Source organism: Mus musculus, chromosome 5 (assembly GCF_000001635.26).
Source record: "Mus musculus strain C57BL/6J chromosome 5, GRCm38.p6 C57BL/6J".
Classification (NCBI taxonomy): Eukaryota; Metazoa; Chordata; class Mammalia; order Rodentia; family Muridae; genus Mus; species Mus musculus.
In genome coordinates this window covers 67,320,978-67,340,338 of record NC_000071.6, presented here as the reverse complement: position 1 = coordinate 67,340,338, position 19,361 = coordinate 67,320,978, and the positions used below count along the sequence as shown (strand labels likewise).

Sequence of the window (19,361 nt, the reverse complement as noted above, 5' to 3'; positions counted from 1 at the left end):
AAGAAAGAGTAAGTATGAAATATGCATTTTAAAAGGGTTAACATCAAAATTTTAGATTAGGTGGCCAACTAAGTTTGGGATGAAATATATTCCTTGAAAAAAAAAAAACAGAACTCTAAGATAAGTGTTTTGTTATTACCAAATACAGAGAAGAGCTCTAGGCTGCTCTATAAAGCATAAAAATACTTCAATTCCATTTTCAAATTATGCCTTGAATTTACTTTGACCGTGGCACTTTACATGCTACAAAGGAAATGACCAAATACCGAACAACTTGATGTTATATAAATCTCAAATCTCTGCAATCCCTTGGCTTTATCTCATTGACTTACGGGTGAGAAGGATCTGGTGTTTGAACAGATTTGCTGATGCCCAGTGCTAGCAAGCCCTATGGAGAAGAGCGAACAGTAAGAGCTCATTACTAAGATGGAGAATACAGTGAGTACGCCACTTTGGAAGATGGAGAGAACAGCAACAAAGAAATCATAAATGCACATAAATGGCCAAGACATCCTAGTTTCAGGACTTAGAAAAATAAAGATAAACCCAAGGGGACTCAAAACTACATTGTTTATAAGGATAAAAAACTTGAAAAATAGCTGGGCATGGAGGCACACACTTAAATTCCTAGCACTTGAAGAGGTGTAAGGTAGGAGAATCAAGTCTGAGTGCATCTTGGGCTGCATAAAGAAACCCATCTCAAAAAAAATGAAGCCATACCAAAACAAGCCAAGACAATAACTACAGGAATCTAAAATTCCATCAGTAAGGGCATGCAACACAAATGATCAACCACACAAATGGCTTCTACAACATTAGTTGAAATACAGTGTTCTGTACTGACACAGGAAAAGCTCTAGCTGGCCCACTCTGTGAGGGCATTGAATGTAGGCTAGTTTGGAATACTACGTTTCAAGGCTCTGTCACAAACAAAACAAGGCACAATGACATTACGACTGGGAAGCACTCAATCTATAGATAACTATCTTATCCACATCAAATTCTTTCTCATTCTATTTCCCTCTTCTTAGTGGTACTGGGGATCAAACCTCCAGCCTCGCAGTCTAAGCAAGCCCTTGCTGCCAATCAGTGTCCCAGCCCTTTAGATCTTTCTAAACCTCGCAGTAACACTTTACAATTTTCAGTGTAAAAGTTTTGTGCACCTTTTGCTAGATTTATTAATGTTTTGTGACTATTATTACTAGTCTATATATGGAAAAATTCAAATGTCATTCTGTATTTGCTGGCAGTGGAAATGCACTGATTTCTATCCGTTTTGACTATTAAATCAACTTTATATTCTCAGAACAATATTTACTTGACTATACTATGATTTTTATATATTGCTTGATCGCATTTGGTTACATTTTGAAAAATTTCTAAGTATGACCCTGAAGAATACTGATTGGTATGTTTTCTCAAATAATGACATTGTAAGTTTTCATATCATACCTATGCTATCTCCATAGAGTTGAAGACCCATTGCTTTCTCTTATCTCTCAAAGTCTGTGCACCGTAGGTATAATTTTCTTAAAAGCTAGCTAAGGGCTGGTGAGATGGCTCAGTGGGTAAGAGCACCCGACTGCTCTTCCAAAGGTCCAGAGTTCAAATCCTAGCAACCACATGATGGCTCACAACCATCTGTAACAAGATCTGACTCCCTCTTCTGGAGTGTCTGAAGACAGCTACAGTGTACTTACATGTAATAAATAAATAAATCTTTAAAAAAAAAAAAAAAAAAAAAAAAAGCTAGCTAAGTTCTGTTGGTACTGTCTCCATAAGTAACTAAGGATTCCTTTACCTTCTTCAGTTTTATCTCTGGTTCTAGTATAGGTGATTTCCATTATTAAAATTAAAGACTGACCCTTTTCAGGATTTAGTCTTCTATCAATGTTATCAAGTGAGATTTTGTGTCAGACATAATTTTGTTAGTTCTAAAAGCCCCATTAAGTTTTCCATCATCTGCTAATTAAGTCTATTTTATTAAATATTTTCCTTCTAGCTGAAGCCAATTTTCTTGCTCCTTGCACTGTCTAGTAGTATTCTGCTCCTAACTGGAAAAATTAGCTGAACTCTGTGAATGTCACACTTCTAAAGAGCATGGTGCTTTGGTCTTACAAATAAATTATTTATAAAGTTATTCATTTACATTTCTGGAAAGTGTGTTAAGAAGGGTTCTCGAATAGCCTTTATCCTAGACATAATTTAGCTCTACTGCGAAGGTATGAGACTTGGGCTGACCTGGGTACCTCATTTGGTCAGTGTATCTCTGGTAGCCCTGTGTAAGCACTAGGAATTACTCAGCTTGTTGCCCTTCTGGTATTTCTGAACACAGCTTGTACATGGGTAATTTAGCAAAGACTCAAGAAGGTCCCTATGCAGAGTAGGTTTGTTTTGTTTTGTTTTGTCTTACTACATAGCTCTTCCCTCTGAGGAACTCTGCCTTCTAGTTTCCAACCACTTCAGATTCCTTGTATTTTGATATTTCCCATCCTGGCCCACTACTCCAAAGTTATTTCTAAGCAAAAAGCCAGAGAGAAAGCATAAGAGAAATCAAATCTCATCTCAGAGGTATGGTCTTATGCTTCTATTATTCAATGTTTGAATGCAGTTATATATTTTGTCTAGGTTTTTACTGTTGATGCATCAAAAGACTAAATTTAATCTCTGTGAGTCCTTCAAGGATAAAGCAGAAGTTCTAGACATAATATTCTGCAAGTTGACCTTTTTACTCAATTTTTCATGGTTATTCCTCCAGTTAAAAGCTACCTTTAAAACCCATACATAATATTTGTACTGGCTAGTTTTATGCTAACTTGACACAAGCTATAGTCACCTGAGAGGATGGAACCTCATTTGAGAAAATGCCTCCATAAGACAGAGCTATAAGCAAGCATATAGAACATTTTCTTAATTAGTGATTGGGGGTAAGGATCCAGGACTTTGTGGGTCATGCCACCTCTGAGCTGGTAGTCCTGGGTTCTATAAAAAAGAAGGCTGATTAAGCCAGAAGGAGCAAGCCCACCAAGAGTTCCCCTCTACTGCCTCTACTTCAGTTCCTGCCCTTTGAGTTCCTGCTCTGACTTCCTTCAGTAATGGACTACCGGGTATAAGCCAAATTAACCCTTTCCTCCCTGACTTGTTTTTCATTACACCAATAATAACCCTAAGTAGGACAATATTTTATAGAATAAAAACTTAAGATTTATCTCCAATGTTCTAAAAATTAATAATAAAATGTTTATTTTTTCTTTATCCTTATGTCCTTAAGATTTTAAGCTCTTAATCACTGCTCTTACATTTCCCTCCCCATTTCCTCTCCTTCCACTTAATATGGTACTGACTGGAAAAATACTATACAGGAAGTAGTTATTAAATTTTTACTGATGGCTCAGTAGGTAAAGTGCTTCCCATGCAAGCATGAGCATTGGCGCTAGGATTCCCAGCACCTAGATGCTGGGTGGGGTAAGGACGGCTATCCTATAATCCTGGCCCTTTGGAGGCAGACAATGGCACTCTGGAATAAGCTGGCTGGAATAAAACTAGCTAAATTGGTGAATCCTGTGCTCAAGTGAGAGATCTGCCTCTTTCCATACAGTAGATGGAAAGCAATTGTGTCAACCTCTGGCCTCCTCACATGCACACACACACACACCTCATAGATCACACACACACAAAAGAAATCCAACCGCAGGTAGAGACTACTAGCACTAACAGCAACTCCCTACCTTCTCCCTTTCCTTGTACAGAGGTTCTAATCTACTTGACAGTGAGGTGCATTCTTAGGGTTAATCTGTAAATAAGACTGCTCTGTTTGTTCTTTATTATTCCTTTGAACTTTATCTTAAATGTTCTTTTTGGCTGGGCAGTGCTGGAAGTCAAAGCCAGGGCCTCTCACTTACTAATCACCAACTTTACCACTAAACTAAAGTAGCAGGATTAATTATCCATTCCTCTACCTGTATCTTTCACTGAAAATTCTCTCAAATTTGTTCCAACATAAGTCTAGCATAAATAAATATGGAAAGGATAACATATATTTTAAAATGTGATACAAATATATAAGTAAAATTTCTAGAGTGTTCTTTACTAAGGATTAGGTTTTAAGAATTTACAACTTGGGCCAAACAGAATTTAAAGGCTATCTTAATTTTGTTTTTAAATCTTCATTTGCAAAATCAAGGGAAAGAATTCAAAGTGTGAGTCTAATATGAAAGTATGTTAACAAATCAATAACACTCTATATTCAAAAAAATTTACTGTCTCTTCACAGTAATTAAGAACTTATATTTAGCTGGGCATCATGGTACACAGTACTCTGGAGGCAGATGCAGGCAGGTCTCTGGGATTTGAAGCCAGGATGTTCTACAGAGTGAGTTCCAAGGCAGCTATCACTGTACTCAGAAACTCCTTTTAGGAATCTGTCCTGGGATTGGAGAGATGGCTCAGAGGTGAGATATTCTTCCAAAGGAGCTGGGTTTAATTCCCAGCACCCATATGGGCAGCTCACCATTGTCTCTAACTCCAGTTCCAGGGGATCTGACACCTCACACAGACAATACCAAAGAACATTAAAAAAAAAAAAAAGAGGAGGCACTGGTTCTTGCAAAGGACTCAGGCTCAATTCCCAGCACCCACATGGAGGCATTCCACCTCCTCAGGTACCAGGCATACTTGTACTCATACATACAAAATAAGAATAAATTTTTTAAAATCTCTTCTATAAAAGACCGTGACCAAACAGAGTAAATGAGAGACTTAAATTCCCTCCCTCTCTCCTTTCCTTCCTCCCTTTATTTCCAGACAGAGTCCTACTATATAGTTCTAGCTGTCCAGGAGCACACTTTGTAAACCAGGCTGTCCTCAAACTCACAGAGATCCACCTGCCTCTGCCTCCTTAAAGTGTAGGCCACCAAGCCCAGTGAAACTTAAGTTTTCAATGCTTTAGTTTCTATTATAAAATAGATATAGTATTTTCAAATAACTGCAAATATTGCTCATATTTTAAATCATGTCTCAGACAATATAAACAGTATATACATTACTGTTAAACCCTCTTGTTAGAGAAACAGGGGTAGGGATGGGACCAAAGAGATGGTTCAGCCATTGAGGGCACTGGCTACCCTTCCAGAGGACCGGGGTTTGAGGCTCTGTAACTCCAGTCCGAGGGAGCTCATGCCCTCTTGTGGCATCAGACATCCATACAGTGCACAGACATCCATGCACACATAACATTCATACACATAAAATAAACAAACCTTAAAAACAAGAAAAATAATTCTAAGGGCAAAGCCTGTACAGTATACACAGTGTCCCCTCCCCCTGTGTGTGTGAGTTCTGAGACAGGGTCTATCCGTGTAGCTCTGGCTGTCCTGGAACTCACTAAACAATATAGACTGGTCTGGGTTCAGACTCCCAGGGATCTACCTGCCTCTCCCTCTTGAGTGCTGGGTGTGTGTAACATGCCCATCTCTTTCTCGTATTTTTAATCCACAGTCAATTGTGAGGATATGGAAGTACAGATGCAGAACCCATGTATACAAAGCCATTGCTCTTAAATGTTCAAATCAAAAAAGCTGCATTTTCCTCAAAGCCAACTGCAGAATATTTTTTAACAGATAACTTTCTGATTAAAGCCCATAAGAAGTAACTTAAGTATTTTCTTCTTACCTGGTTACAAGTATCAGATAATGAGTGTATAGCTTCTGAGAACATACTTGCTGAACCCGTATAAATCCAGGCAAGAAATTTAAAGAAGCAGTTTAAGCCATTACTAGGGAGAAAGAAAACAATTTAGCATATGTTTAAAGTAATATTTTCCATCAAAATTTAACTGATTTTATACTAGATTTTATTAAAAGCCAATAAAAAGTGACTTCCTACAGCTCAGGTATAAATATGCAGTAGGCATTATAATACCATTAAGTACACAGGTAAGAGGCAATGCTATATGTTGCAGACTTTTATTTCCTAATACTATATTTATTACCTACCAGGTAATCTTAACTACTGATATGGTTTTAATTATCATCTGTAGACTAATAAACCACAAGTCTCAATCTCTACCCTAGATCTCCCCCTGAGCTTGAGGCCAATATCCATTAACAATACTTATCAAGTACATCTTATACACTAGGTACTAGCTAATTAGTTTCTATTTTACATACATTCCTCACTAGGAAGACTATAATTATTATCCCTACTCTCCTGGCAAAAAGAACTAAGCCTATTGACCTTCTCCTCAAGGGCACCCTTATAGACATCTCAAACTAACAACCAAATCTTGTTTCCTCTATCTCTGTCCTGCCCGTTTCTGATGCTCCTGTCAGAGTAACATTTGCTCAGTGTCCAAGCAGTAACCTGACACCAGTCTAAGTATTCTAACCGGATATCATCATCCTTAATTAGTACTTACTGGAAAAGCTGTCCTCTAGTCTAATGCTCTCCAGTCCTACATGGATCATGTATTACACACTTCTAAATCCTACCACAATTTCATAAACTTTTATCATAAAATATTCATTTTTAAGAAATAAAAACTGGGGCTGGTGAGATGGCTCAGCGGATAAGAGCACTGACTGCTCTTCAGAAGGTCCTGAGTTCAAATCCCAGCAATATGATGACTCACAACCATCCATAACGAGATCTGACGCCCTTTTCTGGAGTGTCTGAAGTCAGCTACAGTGTACTTACATATAATAAATAAATAAAAATCTTAAAAAAAAAAGAACTACTGAATTGTAAAATTAATGCTTTTATACACCCTAAAATTAGCAATAAAATGCAAAAAAGATAAACAAAACAGGAATCAAGAAGCCAGATGGGGGGAAAAAGTCAGTTATAAAAACATTAAGTTTCCTCCAGAGTTAAGTGGGAGAAAAACCCAAGCATGAATACTCTCCTCAGGAGCTGTGACCCGAGCCAGGATGGTCAATGTAGCTTAAAAATGAGTCTGATAAACTCCAGTTCGTATTCTCAGGAAGAAACTAATATCCACTTCAAAAATACACAAAACCCAAATCAAATGTCCATAGGGACCTGGACCCTTCCCATATCATTTCACTGGGCCACAACACAGGCTTAACTTCCTTCTAAAATAATAAAAGCTACAGTCAACTATATGCAGCTAACCACCAAGTAATACATTTGTAAATTCAAGGACAAACATATTAAAAGGTATATATTCTACTTTAAAAGCTTTGTTTTACAAAACTCACATGCAAATAGCAACCATGACCACTTTTCCTGGTCCCTTAAGGAACACTGAGACCGCTCTGGAACGTGGCTGTAAGACAAGACAGAACAAAGACAGGCAAAGCCTCTCAGAGAAGCACAGCAGGCAGTGGCTCTGATACGACTCAATATTTACCTTCTCTCTAAACCTCTAAACAAGGAGGCTTGCTATCAAATTCTTTTCATCCAACATCTCTCTTTAAAGGGGTGTAGTCTGGGCCTAGGGAGATGGCTCGGCTGTCACAACGCTCGCACTATCCATGCACTATCCTTGCTGAGAACACTAGTTTAGTTCCCAGCACCCATCTTGGGTGGATCACAACAACCTATATAACTCTAGATTCAGGTGATCTGGCATCCTCTTCTGTCCTCTGAGGGCACCTATGTCACATGGCTCACCTGTCCTTCCACTGACACACACCATATGCACAATAAAATAAAATAAATCATAAAGTATGGAGATAACTGAAAACACATCTGGATAATTTCCCAAAACCTCAAATGCTTATGTATTCTCTAATTTTCACAATTAAGTTTGTTTTATATTGTTACAAGAACTGTCACCAAGCCTGATGACCTGAGTTTTCCAATTAGTAGAAGGAAAGAAAAGACTCCTGCAGATTGTCCTCGGTCCTCTACAGGAGCACCATGGAGGTGCACACATATGCATAATAAATAAATAAACAAATAAATAAATATTAAGTTTTTAAGCATTACAACAGATGCCAGAGAGGGCTCTCAGGGAATGATGCACAAACTACTCAAGCTTCGTCTCTTCGTCTCTTTCTCTTCGTCTTTTCCTCTGCTCTCTTCCTCTGCTCTCTGCCTCTCTCCCTCTCTGCCCCTCTCTCTGCCTCTCTCTCTGCCTGTCTCTCTGCGTCTCTCTGCGTCTCTCTCTTCCTCTCTGCCTCTCTCTGCCGCGCTCTTCCTCTCTTGCTCCTGAGTAAGCAATAAAGCTTTGCCGCAGAAAAAAAAAAAAAAAAAAAAAAAAAACTACTCAAAGCACCACTGGTTCATTTCAAAGCTGACTGACTGTAGAGCTAAACGTATTCAGTGGAGATAAAGGGACTTTCAAGGCTCTAAAGGACCACCCTGGCTTCATAAAGTCAGGATCCCAAGGAAAGGCCTAAGAAAGTAGAACAGATAGGGGAAGTGGACTAAAGGGGCACTGCAAACTTAGATTATGAGAGGTGAGGCACTGCTCTGACGAGAGGATGCTTTGGTAAACCAAGGACACTGTGACTTTATTTCTTGCTGCCAGAGTTCCGTGAGACAAAAACAGTGTAACAGGGAAAGAGGGCATCCAAAGTCAAGCACATAAAGAAGCATGGGATCAAAACAAGCAGGACTGTCCGTATGAACAGATAGAAGAGGGAGGCAGCCATCGACGGCCTAAGTTATTCCACATGGTAACGAAGTGACAGTTTACCTTGCAACACGGCAGAAATTCTAGCTCCTAAGACATGAAAAGACTGCGACCTTCACTCAGCAAGGTTTCAGGAAGAAACCAGTCACCATGGATGGAGAGAGGGCCGCTGAGTTAAGATCCAACTATAGAGCTCAGCTGGGCCCAGTGCTGAACTGTGTGAGAGGGACTCCAGTATCAAATGCAACCTAAACAAAAGACGATTTGCATAGGTAGCTTTTGACCCAGATATGCATCAACATGGTTTTGAGCAAAAGTTTCACTCTGTCGCCTTTGCTAGCTCTAATTTGTGGTAATCTTCGCACTTCAGACTTCCAAGTGCTGGCATGCCAAACATTAGCTATGACACCCAGCTATGGCGTTAAGTTCTTTCTTTTCTTTTGGGGGGGGGGAGGATTCTTCTGAGCTATAACCTGAGGTCCTCCTGACTCTGCCTCCTTAATGTGGAACCATCAACATACCCACCATTAACTTCTTGATGGGAGACCCCTCCCAGCCAAGCTGAAATGGAAAGTCTATTCTGTGCATAGATGAAATCTGGGTGTGGTTTGTCTTTGGTTAAGAGCCATTTCAATGGAATGAAAACCCAATCGAACTGAACTTAAGAGAAAAGAGTAAGTGAAATAAAGAAAAGAAACTTTCTATATTTCTAATATTAATTCTAGAAAATTAATTGTAGAAAACTAGCATTTCGGAGTATATGTAGATAAAAGTCTGTATATCTGATGATGAAAAAGTGAGGTTCTTTCATCAAATTACAAATAGTCTTTGACTTACAAAACTTAGGTTTCTCAACCACTGCAAATGTAAAATACTGCAGACTGAAACTGCACCGAACCCCCCTGACCTAACCAGAGCATATCTAGCCTGCCTCAAATGTATTCAGAGCCCTTAGACTCGCCTAGGACCAAGTATATTCATCTAGCACAAAGCCTATTTTAGTGAAACACTGATTATAGTTTACTTAAACCACACAGAAATTAAAAACAGAATGGCTATATGCTTACGATTCCACACTATGAGGTTGATAAATTACAAAGTGAGCCACTTCACGTAAGGAACCATTTGTGCACCTTTTTTGTTTTTGTCAATGATGTATGAAGTAGGGTCAGTACTGAGAGGCAAAAGGTAAGGCTGTAGGGAACTTGGGAATATGGGGAAAAGCATACACTTAGCTATTTTATAGTGAAGAACGTACTAATGAAGTCACAGTGTCCACTGACTGTGTACAGGCATGCAATAAGGAACAATCAAACTGCACATATACTTTTCTTTTTCAAGGGATGCTTTCCTGAGCAAAAGCAAAGAGCTGGCAGTCTGAATGATGAATCAGAATTAGGACTGGAAGGAATGAAGACAAAGGCTATTAGATACTTTTATGTACATCCATAGGGGTGTGTGTGTGTGTGTGTGTGTGTGTGTGTGTGTGTGTGTGAGAGAGAGAGAGAGAGAGAGAGAGAGAAGATATGAAAGAAACAGAAAATCCTGCTAAAACCAGTCTCCTTTATCTGTGCATGCTTAAGAATCTTAGGAAACGCATGTCACAATTTTAATTTCAAGAAAATTAAATGAATAGATGGCAGTTCAGATAATTATAATGTGCTTAAGAAAAATCTTAGATTATGATCAAAGACTTCCTAGAATTTCTTGGGTTATGATCATGGATGTTTCACAATGTACCAGGTTTGTCAAATACATACATACTATTAAAAAATACTATATCCTTACCTTTGTGTTTCCCAAGAAATCACCATATTCTCTTAATATTCTTTGGTTTCTAAATAGCCCTAGAGGAATTAGAAGATTAGTGTAGGTCATATACATTCTTACTAGTCAGTTTATATTAATACAACTATTCTCTTTTCTTTAAGACTGTATTAAATGGTTGATGGTGTTCAGTAAGTAGAATGTTTGCTTATCATTTACAAAGTTCACTTCTCAGAACCTGTATGTCAGGTGTAGCATACACCTGTAATCTTAGCATTCAGGGGGTAGAAACAGGTAGATCAAGAGTTTTAGGTCATCTTTGGCTATACAGCAAATTTGAGGCTAGCTTGGGTTATGTGAGACCCTGACCATCCCCCTCCTCTGAAGTAATGTATTAAGGAGGTTTCTTTCCACAGATATTATTATGTTGATATCTATGAAGAACAAGATGTACAAGTATAGGCATCTGTATGGTACCTTCCCATTTGCATTATGTTAGAATGTGTAGATACAAGGTGCTGGGGAGATGGCAAGCAGTTAAAAAAGCTTCCTGCTCAACTGTGAGAACCGGAGTTTGAATCCCAGTACTCTCATCCATTTTGATTAGCTAGCTCACATTGCCTATAATTTCAACTCCGTGGGATTGGATGGCCTCTCTAGTACTCAGGGGAAGCTGCACATGTGTGCACACACTCACAAAGACATGAGCACATACAGATAAATGAAAGTATGCATAGACATCTTAAAATGTACTAGAAATATTCTGAGAGAATATAACCAAACTATCAATAACAATTACTTTTGGAAAGAAAATTAAAACATACAGAAAAAGAAACAAAAGTTTTTCACTCTTTATATTTCTGTTCTTTGGGGATACTGGGAAATCAAACTATATTCTTTTTGAGTCATAAATATGTGTAATTCTTTTGTATCAATAAATATATTTATATAATTCAAATCATGTAAAAATTTACATTGTCCTAAATCTAAATGCTAAACCTCTAAATTCATTTTCCCTGAGAGTCTTAACTTGTGTCTGTAGTTGAAGGACGGCTTCTTATTCATGTTAGGACTTTGAAAAACGTTTGCTGAATGAAAGAATCAATGAGTGAATGAATGTAGTGACTGAATCAATATTTTCTATAACAAAGCAGTAACTACCACTATCATAATGGTAATCTTTACATCAGATCCATAATGTTACTAGTGTTGTCACACAGAAACTACAAAGTGTTTCCTTTTACTTCCTATTATCATCCTAGAAAGTCATCAAGAAAAAAACAAATTGATTCCGTTTTAAAAATAATTCCATGGTGAAAAGTAGCCCCTGCTGCAGCAACAGAGTAAACCACGAAGTGCTAGCACCAGAGACTACCTGGCTATGAGGGCACAGTTCTTACCTACATGTTATTTCCCAACAACCCCAGACTTAAGTTAAAAATACTTACGTTCTCTGTATTCTATTTCTGCTTCTTTACGCAATTTTTTCTCTCTGGCAAGAGCTTCAAGGCTTCCCCAAACTTCCAAAGCTCTGTATAAATATATACACATGGTCACCACCAAGGACTCTTAAATGACTTCATTACAATTATTCAATGGATAAATGAACTATAAATATATAAAAAGCATATTGAAAAAGCACTTAAAGTGTCTGAGTCAAATGTAAGCAATTCATATACACGTATCCACAATGTTCTGCTAAGTAAGGACACATTTACTCAACCAGCACAGATGACAACAAATTGTAAATAACAAAAGCATCACTGAAAAATTCTGGGGGGCTGGCGAGATATTTCAGTGGTTAAGAGCACTGACTACTCTTCCAAAGGTCCAGAGTTCAAATCCCAGCAACCACATGGTGGCTCACAGCCATCTGTAATGGAATCTGACGCTCTCTTCTGGTGTGTCTGAAGACAGCCACAGTGTACTTATTTATAATAATAAATAAACCTTTGGGCCTGAATGAGCAGGGTTGACTGGAGTGAGTGGGGCCGACCAGAGCGAGCAGAGGTCCTAAATTCAATTCCCAACAACCACATGAAGGCTCACAACCCTCTGTACAGCTACAGTGTACTCATATACATAAAATAAATAAATCTAAAAAAAAAGGAAGACTGTGTTTAAGATGGCTTTCTAACTTCAACCCAGCATGCACTGCGCTAGGAAGGAACCATGTTCTTACTTTGCTTCCACATCTGACCTCAAGAACACAGTAAAGGACTCGGTGTCATCGTGGGGACTTCGCCGCCTGATTTTTCGAAGTTGTTCTAAATCACTGGGGATATAAAAGTGTTGAGGTTATTTAGATAATACTTATCAGTTTATAGGTTACAGACAGTAAACAACTATACTAAACATCAGCTTAAAGATAGCACATTTAATACAACATAGCCTGGAGACAGTAAAAAAGATGATCACTGATGAAGAATGTCATAGTACACAGATTCCATTCCCCTGCATACAATCCTGAACGCAAAGTTTCATCAGAAACTTAGCAGGGTCACGTCTGGTCACTAGCTGGGATGGGTGCTACAACTTCCTCATTAGTACTTGTACTATGGGCATAGCCACGGGAACTTTTAAGATATGTAAAAAGTAGAATATACACAAGTATCACTCTTCTATTTAAGTTAATCACTGGTAAGAAGGCTTACTGGCAAACCTAATGGCCTGAGTTGTATCCCTCACACGACATGGCAGGAGAGAACCAACTCTGTAAGTTTGCCTCTGACCTGCAGACATGCAACACAGCACACGTCCTCCCCCACTCTCCCACACACGACTACATTTTTACAGTTAGAAATGTCTAAGTCACGGTTGTAATCACTTTGCTTTTTCTCAAATTCTGAAAGGTTTATATGTTCATCAAAATCGTTATTTTATATTTAACCCCTGGCTATCTTGTAGAAATTTAGAAACAAAAATAAGCAATTACCTCCATGCTAATTTTGAAAATTAATGAAAAGAGAAGGGGTTATAAAGTGCGCACAGAGCACTACTGAAAGGAGGAAACGCTGTACCTGGACTTAAGGCAGAACTCGTTTATTGCTCTCACTCCAGTGATGAAATTATTCTTAGTGTATTTTGATCCATAATCCCTTTTCTTAAGGACTGCTTTGACTAAACCAGAAACAAAGAAATATGTAAGTATTTCAGTATGCACACTGAAGGCCTTTCCTGAAGATGAACACTTGTTGAATTCCACGGACACTTATTATTTTCTCCTGATGCATAAGATGTTATCGAAGAAAAAGAAATGTCTCCCCCAGTACAGAAAACTAGCATGGATCATAAATCTCGTGTTTATCTCTATAGCTAATCTCTAATTGGTGTTGAAATAATAACCTTTCATCTTGTAGACACTTTGTATCAGTAGGACTGTTCTGTCCAAAGCATTAAAACAACTGAAGTTGCTTAGGATCTATCTGCAAAGGAAGTTTCAATAAATATTACTGAATAGTTCAGTGTTTTCAAACTATGGAGTAAAACCAGCATTTATCATAAAGTCAAAATAGAAAGTAATAACAGATACTAAACATAGAATAGAAACTTTTATAAGATGTTTTGATTCTCTTATATATAATAATGTTTTCTAGGTCAGTAAGAGACATTTCTTGTTTAAAAAAAAAAAAAAACTTTGGCTACCAGATTTCACATAATAAAACAAAACTGAAGAGACTAAGAAATACTTTTTTTTTTTTTTCCGAGATAGGGTTCCTCTGTATAGCCCTGGCTGTCCTGGAACTCACTTTGTAGACTAGGCTGGCCTCAAACTCAGAAATCTGCCTGTCTCTGCCTCCTGAGTGCTAGGATTAAAGGCGCGCGCCACTACAGTCCTGCTAAGAAATAATTTTAACAATCAAAACTTACAAGAAGTTTAGAGGTTATAGGAAAAGACTGCCTTCTACTAAACTACTGTCTAGTTGTTAGGTTATTAAACTGCCAGACATAAAAATATAATACCAATTTGGTATAGCTTACAGTTTGTAAGGTAAAAACTTACACAATACCTTCCATTGTTAATAAGTATGCAGAGTAAGACCATGTCATATGCCATAACAACTAGAACAGCCGTCTGAAGAGCAGATGGAGACAAGTAAGCCTGCACTCACAGGAGACTGTCGCTGTTCACTACAGTCCAGGCCCTGTAGCGCTCAACCCTAGTTTCCTACTCTACTCCAACTGGAAGAGCAGGATAAATCCAAAAGGCCTCATTTCTATGGGTAAAAACCCTCTGAAAACAGTACCACATCAGCACTACAGTTAAATGAACTATATATATTAAGAACATTTCCAGAGTGAAGTTCAATACAAAAGCAAACCTTTATTTATCTGAAGAAGTAGGCATATGACGGCATTCAGATTACTTTTTGCCTGGATTTCAATCTCTAAGGAACTTTACATCCATTACTCTAAAACTAAAAATCTGGGTATGAGCTAACCTAGAACTAAAAGGAAAATTCTCTCACCTTAAAAGGATTAATTCTTTTAAAAAAATCCTTCAAAATAGCTAAGGAGCGCGTGCTGGCCTGTCCAAGTCCAGGTTATGGATGGTGTGGCAGTGTCACTGCTATCCAGTACTGATTTTTTTCCTAAGGAGAAGGCTTCACTATGTAAAGCGGGATCCTGCTCCAGCCTCTGCTAGGCTGCAGTCACAAGCAGGTCACACACAGTCCAGTGCTTCTGACTCTTCATTACCTAGCTATTCATACCCATAATCTTCACGCCATCCTGATGAATACGTTTTATTTTTACCATCTTATAGGGAAACGAGCTAAATGGTCAAGGGGTTAAAGTAAGTTAACTGCCTTAGATCAGACAGCTAGTAAATGTGAGAGCCGAACTGAGCTCTGTATTGTCTGACACCACTGTGCTCTGAATCCCACAGAGCTACTGACTTCACGAATTGGCTGCTTTGGAGAAAATAAGACAAAACCAGTCAACTCTGCCTGAATTAAACACACTACAGCTGAAGGTACGATTAGCCTCTCATTCCTTAATAACGTTACTTTCCTAAAAGTAATAAGGCAAACTGATGGTTTTGGTTCTTTAAGCTTTAAAAGTACTTGTCACAAAACGCAAAATAAACTTCAGCATAAAGCAGCATGTAAATAGAATACAAATTTATGCCCAATCTATTTAAAATAAAAGCAAGCTATATGCTTAGAATAATGTTAAATACCTCCACATAAATTCTGTATATTTATACATACTCACACATTAAATAGAATATATTTACCTCTTACTTGGAGAGGGTCTTGCTTAAGTGGAGCTTTGAGTTCTGCGCCTATATTTTCTACTGTAAAGTTTATCAAAACAAGCTTAATATTAAAGAGTTGCTTTCAAATAAAACTATAACTTATTATTTTATTCAAGGATTGAATAACAACAATCATATTATCCCAAACTATTTTAATTCATTCTATAAAATATAACATATAAACATGTTAAACTTCATAAAAGCTACTTACCCTTCATTAGTATACTACAGGAGAAAAGGCATGGAATCATTTCAAGAACTAACGACAAAGCTTTTAGTAAAACTCAGCATCAGCACACACACCATAGCCTTTCAGAAAACCAACAAAAGGACTCGTTCTAAAGAGTGAAGCAAACCTGTGATGTGTCAGATCTGATGGTCAGAGTGGAGTGTGAGGTGCTAGATTGATGGTCAGAGTGGAGTGTAAGGTGTCAGATCTGATGGTCAGAGTGGAGTGTGAGGTGTCAGATCTGATGGTCAGAGTGGAGTGTGAGGTATCAGATCTGATGGTCAGAGTGGAGTGTGAGGTGCTAGATTGATGGTCAGAGTGCAGTGTGAGGTGCTAGATTGATGGTCAGAGTGGAGGTGCATTCAAAATAGAGAAACAAGGCACCAAGGGTTCTTTCACCATTTTAGAGACAACAGTCACTGACAAGTCTCTTAAGTGATGTTAGACAAATGCACCTCCATTCACATCCCCAAAACCACTAATAAAGGTAAATGATAAAAAGAAAGGTGCCTGCTTCCCACCTTAAGCAAAACCAAACCAAACCAAACCAAAAAAAAAACCCTTAGAAATACAAATTCAAATACCAATGCATTTGAATGCCCCATGTAGACACCAGAGACTACTGGGGTTTTTGTTTGTTTGTTTTTTGTTTTTCGAGAGAGTTTCTCTATATAACCCAGGCTGTCCTGGAACTCACTCTGTAGACCAGGCTGGCCTCAAACTCAGAAATCCACCTGCCTCTGCCTCCCGAGTGCTGGGATTAAAGGTGTGTGCCACCACGCCAGGCTCAGAGGGAAGAAGGAAAAGTCTCAATTTGGGAGAAACTACTTCCAACAGAGTTAACAAATGATTTGTTTCAAGTCTATTTTAAAACTTCCTCCAGATCAATAAGAAAAGGTTCATTAAAATGAACATTATAGCAAACTTGCATAGAAAAACAAATATGCATTAGCATTAGATTATGAAAAGGTGATTATTTCATTAATGGAATTCAAATGAAACTAAAGAATTGCATTTTACAACCATTACACTATGGAAAATGAAAAACCACACCACCTGATCTTGGTAACGGTACAAAGAGAGAGAATATGGCTGTTGGTGGGAACAGGCACAAATGTCTATCAGAGAACTATGATCCTCGAAGTCTTCCAGGTCAATGAATAAGAAATCCTTGCACAAGGGCAACTGTACATGGCATTCACAGCAGCACTGTGTTCTGTTTTAAAAACTGCAACCATCAAAAGCCCATCAGCAAAAGAACAGTGACATCCCTTCCTTTTATAAGCAGTGAGTGCAAACCTCACCATGGCTAGCTATCTCTTCTAAGCCAAACACTGCTGTTGTGTCAACTCTTTAATTCATACAACAGCCTCAATAGTTTGTGCTGTAATTATCTTTGTGAAAATCACCAAAGCACACAAATACAGAGTCAGGATAAATCTAGCAACAAAACTTAATGAAAAAGGAGACAAACTACAAAGAATACACAAAAATCTATTGCAACAAAGTTCAAAAATAGACAAAACTAAACAATTTAGAGCACACAAGCATGCTAAGTTGTTCCTTTCACCTCCCCTTTAAAAAGATTTATTTCTGAATTATGTGTGCCTGTGTGAGCCTGGGTACCACGTGCAGCAGGAGTCCGTGGAGACCAGAAGAGGGCATTGGATCCCTGGGGTTAAGGTTGTGAAGCTCCTGCTGTCAGTACTGGCACTGGAGTCTTCTACAACAGCAGTAAGTGCTCTCAACTCCTCAGTACCCCTGCCTCATTTTAAAAACAAAACAAAACAAAACACCAACAAAAAGACCCAAGGTGCTAAAGCTGAAAATAATGCCATAGACTCACATGGCAAATGCAAATGTGAGAAGGATGTTACCAAAGAGAAGATTATTTTCTAACTTAAAAATATTTCAATGTATGTGTATATTTTATAATAAAAACTTCATTCACTCTTAAAACATTTCTCTTTATTACAACTTGACTTCATTCAACTAGAATTGCATGTTTTAATCACAGCTCAGTGAGTCCAGCACATGTCCTCAGCAGCCAGCCTGCGCTGCTAGATTTAGTTCCCACAAAACCATTTTGGCATTGGTTTTATGATCTCTACCTGAAGAAACTGAAGCACAGAGAGGTTCTAATGTCCCTCAAAGTCACACAACTACAATTTCCTCTTCATAAGGAAACAGGCGAAAGGTCCTGTACCTGCACAGGTGATATTTTAGAAATGGAAGGAGAAAGGACTGAAACCTAAGACATTTTTATTAGTGCGGTGCACGCTGTTAAGCACATACTGCCTCCATGCTTACAATGACATGTGACTTCATAAGCAGCATCTGCGTATTTTACACTGAGGAAGACAGAGAAGGCTCACAGTGAGTACTGAGCAATTAGCAACAGGAAAGCCACGGGAAGCTCGTGACAAGCCGCTTTCTGGGGAAGAACGAGGATGGGGCAGTGATGAGGCAGGAACACAGAATATCATCTGGGTTTTCAGCAGAAGCTGAGAACAGAATGAAGGAAGGGTTGACCTCATTTCAAGGAAGGGGAAAACTGCTGGTGCAGTTAAAAAATAAATCCTACGAACAAAGTCCTAGAGCAAATGAGAGAGAGGACCAAAGTACAGCGGAGTCTGTGCTCCCACTGCGCTGCGAATGGATGTGTTAATTATCCGTCGCAGCATTACACATGACCATTTGACTGTGGTTCACCTGGACCAGCTTATTGTCTGTTCCCAGAGTACTGTCCTTTTTTCCTTGCTTTTATTTTTTTCTTTCACGTTTCCTGCTATCCGTTAGAGTCAATCAACTTCCCATACGTTCCGCTTGTCCCATCCTCCTACCACTGGTTTGGAATTTATAAAATTATATTTCTACTCTTTAATTTAGTGTACATAGGATATTCCCTGTAAGATTTTCAGCCATCTGCAAAGTTAGTATTTCTACTCTCCTCTAGAACAAGAAATTTTTTCTTATCACTCAGGATTACAGTTTTAATACTAAATTTTGACAAAATGTTTGCTATTTCTATTACCAATTCTTAATTTTACCAACATCACTTATTCATTTCTTATTCTTCACAGCCCTTTCTATCATATCCTGATTTCCCTGAGTTTATTTTGCAACTTAGAGAAATATCTATGTTTACAGTGCTCTTTAACTCTGAATGGCTGGTTTGTAACAGCAACCTTTATGTGTAATATCATGCTTATTTCACCTTTAGCTCAGCATGAAATCCCAGGGGGACATTCAGTTTTCCTTTTCTGATTCCAAAGATATCACTCCCAAGGAGCGGTCCCTTGGCCTCCTGCATACTGTTGATATAAATATTATTTCAAATGAGCAGGAACTGGCTTCTCTGTTTGGCAGCTTTTAGGTTAAATTGTTTCTTGGTCTGTTTTTCCAATCTGCTTTCCCTAGACAAGATATCTAAATGGGTTCTTTTTGTTTTTATTTATTTTTTTATCCTGCTCAATAGTCCAAATGTAATGAATTTTTCTGGTTTG

General features: G+C 38.2%; 1 protein-coding gene across 2 annotated transcripts in view; it reads right to left on the bottom strand.

Moving 5' to 3' along the window:
- The window catches only part of Slc30a9 (solute carrier family 30 (zinc transporter), member 9), a 49,188-nt gene that overhangs the window by 15,804 nt on the left and 14,023 nt on the right, over positions 1-19,361 (bottom strand). The window contains exons 3-10 of one of the 2 annotated variants that reach the window (NM_178651.4): positions 15,606-15,665; positions 13,387-13,486; positions 12,549-12,641; positions 11,815-11,897; positions 10,388-10,446; positions 7,218-7,285; positions 5,671-5,773; positions 333-388 (exon numbers count right to left, since the gene is read on the bottom strand). In NM_178651.4, the coding sequence (NP_848766.2) occupies positions 333-388; positions 5,671-5,773; positions 7,218-7,285; positions 10,388-10,446; positions 11,815-11,897; positions 12,549-12,641; positions 13,387-13,486; positions 15,606-15,665 (622 nt within the window). The remainder of the gene's footprint in view (positions 1-332; positions 389-5,670; positions 5,774-7,217; positions 7,286-10,387; positions 10,447-11,814; positions 11,898-12,548; positions 12,642-13,386; positions 13,487-15,605; positions 15,666-19,361) is intronic. The other variant, NM_001310629.1, reaches the window with a different exon arrangement.